The sequence below is a fragment of the Cervus canadensis genome, chromosome 9 (genome assembly GCF_019320065.1).
Source record: "Cervus canadensis isolate Bull #8, Minnesota chromosome 9, ASM1932006v1, whole genome shotgun sequence".
Classification (NCBI taxonomy): Eukaryota; Metazoa; Chordata; class Mammalia; order Artiodactyla; family Cervidae; genus Cervus; species Cervus canadensis.
This window is the reverse complement of record NC_057394.1, coordinates 68,531,770-68,539,076: the sequence shown is the minus strand read 5'-3', so window position 1 is coordinate 68,539,076 and position 7,307 is coordinate 68,531,770. Positions and strand designations below refer to the sequence as shown.

At 48.5% G+C, this 7,307-nt stretch overlaps 1 protein-coding gene across 1 annotated transcript; it reads left to right on the top strand.

Moving 5' to 3' along the window:
• Positions 1–3,695: 3,695 nt before the first annotated feature.
• DLEU7 (deleted in lymphocytic leukemia 7) lies at positions 3,696–6,851 on the top strand. Its single transcript, XM_043477798.1, is given in 5 exon segments — positions 3,696–3,702; positions 4,069–4,241; positions 4,463–4,714; positions 4,716–4,918; positions 6,712–6,851. Coding segments are annotated over 4 exon segments (633 nt in total). The 3' UTR covers positions 4,917–4,918; positions 6,712–6,851.
• Positions 6,852–7,307: the final 456 nt, after the last annotated feature.

Genomic DNA, 7,307 nt, shown 5'->3' with positions numbered 1-7,307 from the left:
ATCCCTTTTGGAGAAAACTGCCAAAGTATATAAGGAGGGCTCAGATGTATCTGGGCTCTGCCAAGGCCTTTGAGAAAGGCTCCACATAGCTGCACCTTCTTCCAGCTCCCTTCTGTTCTCACTGTGCCTGGCTTCCTCATGGTTCCACATAAGGGATCATATCTGTTGTTCATGTGGAAAAAGAACCTTTGTAATAAAAGAAGCATCAGAATGCTCATTTACCTAACAACCCTTGACCTTGTCTATTAATGGGTAGAAAAATGCTTATTACTTCACTGAGTTTGTCTATTCTGTTCCCTTTTCCATCCCACATCATGTGAGTCATGAATGTCTCCACTAGTCATTTTCCAGTGCTCTTGTCAGTCTTTAGGAATGACCAGAGTTGTTCAGATTATCTTTCCCCACAACTGTTGAGGTAGTAGAGAGATGACGTAAATGACTCAGCATTGCTGGAAATGGCTGGAGGGACCTTTTAGCAGGGTTTTGCCCGAGAAACACTAGGATCACTCCATTAAGTTATCTACCCTATAACACAGTTGAAGCAGTTTGCTTTGGTTGTGACTTTCTGCTGCAAGAGGCAGTAAACTCAACCTAAAGCAAATTCAAGCAAAAAGAGATTTCGGTGGTTTGTATAACTGAAAAAAAAGTGCTGGGGCCATGTAGCTGCAATCTAATTAAACACTGCTTCTTCCCATCTCCCCGCTGCTAAGTCGTGTCAGTCGTGTCCGACTCTGTGCCAGCCCATAGACTATAGCCCACCAGGCTCCTCTGTCCATGGGATTCTCCAGGCAAGAATACCGGAGTGGGTTGCCATGCCCTTCTCCAGGGGATCTTCCCAACCCAGGGATCGAACCTGTGTCTCTTATGTCTCCTGCATTGGCAGGCGGGCTTTTGTTTGTTTGTTTGTTTTACCACTAGTGCCACCTGGGAAGCCCCCCATGAAATTAAAAGACACTTGCTCCTTGGAAGAAAAACTATGACAAACCTAGACAGCACAGATATTAAAAAGCAGAGACGTTACTTTGCCGACAAAGGTCCCTATAGTCAAAGCCATGGTATCATATATGTATGTGAGAGTTGGACCATAAAGAAGGCTGAGTGCCGAAGAATTAATGCTTTTAAACTGTGGTGTTGGAGAAGACTCTTGAGAGTTCCTTGGACTGCAAGGAGATCAAACCAGTCCATCCTAAAGGAAATCAACCCTGAATATTCATTGGAAGGACTGATGCTAAAGCTGAAGCTCTAATACTTTGGCCACTTGATGTGAAGAGACAACTCATTAAAAAAGACCCTGATGCTGGGCAAGATTGAAGGCAGGAGGAGAAAGGGATGACAGCGGATGAGATGGTTGGATAGCATCACTGGCTCAATGGACATGAGTCTGAGCAAGTTCCAGTAGATGGTAATGGACAGGGAAGTCTGGTGTGTTGCAGTCCATGGGTTTGCAAAGAGTTGGACATGACTGAGCAATGCAACAAATAACTGAAAGCTCAGAGATGGGGCTCTCTTCTTATGCAGCACAATATGGGGCTCAGATAGTGTTATAAAACCACTAGTCTCTCTCTCCAGATCTCTTGGCTTTGCTCTCTTTAGTGCTGCTCATTCACAGGCAGACTCTCTCCTCAGACTCACAAGATGGCTGCAGAAGCTCCAGAAATTACATCTTCTTGGCTTCACATCCACAAGGGGTCACTGCACAGCCATTTGATATTAGGAGTGCCAGCCTCAGAAAGCTGAATTTCCAGTGTTTTGGGAAAGAGGAGGACCCCTGGATATCTGACACGCCTAAAGATTACTCAACCCTGGCGCCATCCTATCTTAAGACTCGTGATTTGAGACAGTAAGTTGTTGATTAAATTATTTTATATGGAGCTTTCTTGTTAAAGGGGAATTCATCTTTTGCTGTTTCATCTTTTGGCCTGGACTTTATTCTAGTTCCATTATTCTCTCTTATATGGTACATTCAGTTGAAAGGACTCTAAATGATACTGTCATTGGCTCCTGTTACATCATGTGCCCATTCCTGACCATTCCCAGTGGGAACTCAGATCGATGTGTGATTGGCCTCGGCCTAGATGCTCCAGTTCACTTCTTATGTGGAATGGGTTCATCCCACCTGATGACGTGGACTGAGCCTGGAGGAGAAAGAACAGCTCCTGGGAAATTAGGGTGTGGTTTGTATAAAACAGTGAGATAGATACCGTGAGGCAAAAATCCCAGGTGTCCAGTCCTTCATTCTTTTGGATGTGACTTTTATTGTCCAGTGGCTTTAGATTGCTCGTACAGGGGGTAGGGACTGTGTAATTAGTTACCTGGCCTGCTAGCCCAGCATACATAACTTTGGAAGTGTTTTAGATCAAAGGTAGGTCTGCTCTGCTATGGACTCACCTCAATAGTTTATGGATCCTTTTCCTCGGTTGGGGCCTCATATCATCAGCCATTTCAAGGTCATGGCAAAGGAAAACGTGTCATGGCCAAGACAGACAAAGCTTTGAGTTTCCAGATGATCCAGTGCTCTCTAACTGATACCAGAAAACATGGCAGCTAATGAAGCCTCACGTATCATCCTATGCCAGGCCCCATGGTTTTCTGGCCGCATCTCACTTACCTCCGGCAGTTCCGTTGGTGTTACGGCTCTCAGAGTCAGCCTGGTATCTTGAACAGTGGGGCCTCAGGTCAGTCTGCATTGGGTGATCTCAATTCTGCAGTTGGCTGGAATTCCATCTGTCAAGAAGCTTTCACAGTCAGACATTTGATAGTGGAACAGTGGGTCCACTAGGATTTCCTATGTATCTGGAAAGAGGAGCAACCCTGGAGACCTGACATGTTTTGTGAAAATTAGGGGTTAGGGGTTAGTTTTTGCTATTCCCGGTTAGTCTCTGGGAACTAATGTAGTTCAATGTTTGAGGATTGAAAAAAAAAAAACAAAGAAGAATTTCTCTCTTTTTCATTATGAACTTAAGTAACTTCAAGAGAATCTAATCAACTTTAAACTATTTACTTCCCTCCAAAGTAATTTCCTCTCTGTCAATGCACAGACATGCATTTTCACTGAGTTATAATTAGTGTGAACATACTTGTTTTTGTTTAAGAAAGGTTTTCTTTACCTTGGCGTTCAGATTTGTTTTCATAGGCGAAGAAAATACTGAGCACGAGAAGGAACCTTCGCTGGAGAGTTGGGAGGATTATATGGGGTCATATTATCCCAGAGTTAAAGAGACCTTCAAGGACCCCCAATCCCCCCTGTATCTCTGATGACCACACTTCCAGACTAACGAACTCCCTGGAGAAACTTTCCCATGCAAGGGCCTCCCCAGATCTTACTTCACAGCCTCAAAGATGGACTTTCCCTCCTAAAGGAAGAATGAAACCCCATCCTCTGGGTCTGCTAGGGTGTACTTGTCTGCTATCAGCCTACACCCTTGTCCCATTTTACTTGGTTGTGGGGTTATCTAAAATTTAGATTCTAAACTGTTTCCCATGCAGGAAAAGAGTGGAAATCACTCCGCTCTGAGACAGTCCTCCCTACCAGTCCCCTCAAATGTCTTTTTTTTTCTTTTTTAAGTGTAATCACACACCAATAGTTTCCAATTTATCAAAGCATAAATTTGCCAGTTCTTTTTCCTAAGTCAAGAAAGTAGCTGAAGTTAGGTTTAATTAAAACCAGCAACTATTTGTACAGCTGTCCCGGGTTCATGGCTGGTAAAAGGATTTAGCTTCAAACTCTGCTGCCTAAGTCCTTCGGGAGTTTCACAAAAAAACATTGAGGCTCCTCATCTAGGTAGTGCCAAGCCCTTGCTTCCCCAGTTGCTATGCAAGCAGGCTGCGCCCTGACGCAACTTTGCCGAAGGCCTTCCCAGCACAAGGGGCCTGAGGATACACAGTCCCTTTCTTCTGTGTGGGGGACAGGGGCCTTGAAGGCTACTCCACGAAGTCCCTGAAAATTCCCCTAGGGCTGTGAAAGGGCGGGAGGGGGATTAAGCACCGTCTTGGTTTCGTGAGCTTTCCTCTGGTCCTGCACACTTTTCGTTTCCTGTTGGGTCTTTAACTCGTGCTCCCCCATCCCAGGCCCCAAAGGGTCTCAGGTAGGCCTCCTTCAAAGGAGATGGGGCGGGGTACCCCTGGATGGATGCCTCCGCACCAAGCGGCAGGTTGTCCCAGCCAAGCCCTGGAGAGGAGGCGGAAACGGCGCGCAGCTTCTGGCCGGTTTTCTAGTGCACGGTGGCGGGGGAGGGGGGGGGGTGTGGAGCAGGACTTCAGGCAGTCTGGAGTCGGAACAAGCCCAATCGGACTCGAACCGAATGCTGGGGCCAGCGCGGGTCGCTGACCGCGGGCGCGGGGCGGGGCCGGCCCCACATGCCGAGAGGCCGGGAGGCGGAGGAGCGGCGGGCTGGGAAAATGACCCCAACGACCCCACGCGCCCCCGCCTCCATCGAATGCGGCTGCACCTGCCCGGGTGGAGCGCAACGAGCCGGCAGCGGGGGCGAGGACCAGCCCCGCGCCCTTAGAGGCCTCCACCGGCCATCAGATGGTGGCTCTGCACACCCTTCAGCTGCTGCAGCAGGAGTGGGGCTCGGGGGACCGTCCGGGCGCCCCCGGGAGCCCGCATGACCTAGACCACGTGCCCACCGCCCCAGCGTGTCGCTCAGGCCCAGGGCCCAGGCGAGGGCGCGAAGAGGAGGGCGGGAGCCGGGGGATCAGGAATCTGGGGTCCTAGGGAGCAGGCGAGCTCCCCCGAGGTGGAAGCTATGCGAGGCGCCGAAGGGGGCGTGGAACTGCTGGGCTTCCCCGGGGGCCGCGAGCCCTGCACCCTGGCTGGCGACGCGCAGCGCGCTGGCCCTCGGAGCTGGTCAGAGTGGAGCAGACAGAGGCTCCTGGGCCCCCTCCAGCAGGAGCGGTCCTTCCCATCCGCCTGAAGGTGAGCCTGGCCTCCGGCGTCCGTCCCCCTGCGGCGGCGCAGGGTGGAGAGGGCGGGTGGCGGCCACGAGGCTGGGCCACAGGATCCCAGAGTGGAGCCTCCCCCAGTGATCCAGCCCTTGGAGTGGGAAGGAGGAAGGTGGTGCTCGGCGGAGGGAGCAATCGGTGCCCACCTGACTGAAGCACCGAGACACGGAAAGGCTTTGCCAAAACCTTCCTCTGGGACCCCTCCCTCGCTCACATGAATCAGCTTCCAGCTCCAGCGCGAGGCCCTTTTCACACATGCAGCTTCTGGGCGTGGAGGACCGCTCCGCCTGCTCTCCTTCCAAATTAATAACCTCTCCCCTGCAGCCTCAAATACATGTATTCCGTTCCCTCTGCCGTTTGTATGACGAAATCACCTACAGGTATTTGAAGTTCCTTCACACTTATGAATCGCAGTTATTTTTGCATAAATCCAGTTCCCCACAGAGCTCGGGGGCCTTACAGAATCAACCTAAATTCTCATAAAGTAGCACCAGAGAGGCGTGGGTGCCTGGTGTTGAAGCGTGAATACTCAGGCTAAACTCCTGCTAAGTCGCGCTGCTCATATTTGAAGGGCACAGGTTTCCTCTTAAGGTACCAAACTGTGTTAGCCAATTTAGGCAGACAGCAGAGCGGTCTGCCTCCTAGGCTGCGTGGGTGCGGGGAAATCTGGGGGTCTGGGATCCAGTCTTGGCCTTGCTGTTAACTCTCCTAATTTGTTTAAGGTCACAGATCACTTTTAGACCCTCTGGCCTTCCAATTTTGATCCCTAATATTGCTTCATTCATTCTCTGGGGAGTCTAGTGGAGGGACATGGGAGAGGGGTGATGAAGAAAGGGCATTTCTCAAGAGTTGCTGTTCTTGCTCTACAAGCTAACGTTTGGAAAATATTGATATATATTAGGTTGAACTTTATACTCCTAGAAGATTGATTTAAAATGAAATATAATAAAGCATAGCATATACCTGAATAAATATTGTCACCCTAAACTAGGGTTTCTCAACTTTCACACTGCTGACGTTTTGGGCAGGATGATTCTTTGTGTGTGTGTATGGTTGGGGGGTGGTGGTCCTGGGCATCCTCTGCCTCTACCCAGTAGATGCCAGCAGCATACCCTCCCCACCAGTGGACAGAACCAAATATTGCTGAAGTGTGTGTGCTGGGAGAGAAAACGAGATCACCTCCAGATGCAAATCACTGCTTCATTCTAAAAAGTTTTTAAAAATGAAGCTGCATTTCACCAATGCTCTTGAGGTAGGATGCACCTTTTTTGGTACCACTGAGAAATAATAATAATAATAAAAATCCTACCAATTAAACCGTAACACACTATCAAATATAAGACATATCCTCACTTCAGAGATTTTTGAAATGTGAAAAAACATGCATCTTAGAATTAATGGAACAGGAAGTACTCTGTCATGCCAGGAACCTACACAGGGCACAGACGGGTTGACAAAAGGAAAAGCTGAGTGATCAGTTTTACATTAGGTGATCCAGGAAGGCTTCTTGGAGGAGGTAACCTTGTTTGTTTTTTTTTTTTTTAAAAGAATGTTTACTCTCCAAGCATTAAAGGGAAAAAACATTTCTGAGGAGCTGTGGGATTTCAGGCCCAGAAGCAATGAAAGGACCTAGGGCTTTGGGGGAACTAAAATTAGTTCAGTATGGCAGAAGGCAAAAAAAAAAAAAAAAAAGGATGCTGGAGAGTTAGGTGGGGTCAGATGCAAAAGGCCTCTGGGTCATGCTGAGGACCTTGGATTATCTTGCAGGCAGAAAGGCAGCTGTTGAAATGACTGCAGCGAGGACCCTGGTAAATCACAGAGGCAAGGTCAGGCCAGAAAACCATTGTCAGAGGACCTGACCCAGCTTAACAGATGGCCGCCCCCTGCTCTGGACTACAGCTCATGCCACTGGAGGTTAACACAGCTGCCCCTTCTACTTGGTAATCCTCTTAACCCTCTCTACTTGACTTTTTGTCCTAAACATTTTCCACTCTCTGCAAACTTTCTTCATCCAAACCCCAGCCCTCTCACTCCTTTTCTGAGAAAATTGAGGCCATCTGACACAAGTATCTTTCATTTTACCTAAAAGATTTCACTTCCAATTATCTCCTTTCTTGCCGCTAATAAAGAAATACTGTGTGGTTCCCACCCTTGCCCACCCCCCAAATAAATTCTTTCTCTTAAGTGCTAGAGCAAATCTTTACTCTACCCCTGGACTTTTTTCTTTCAATTCTCTCCTCTCACTTTGTATTTTCCAGTCCGTTCCCTCTGCCAGTTCCCTTAATCCATAAATATGCTCAAATCTTCCCTCATTCACCCAACCCCTGGAGTCCTGGTCCCTTTCTTCTCCATCGCAAGCAAAC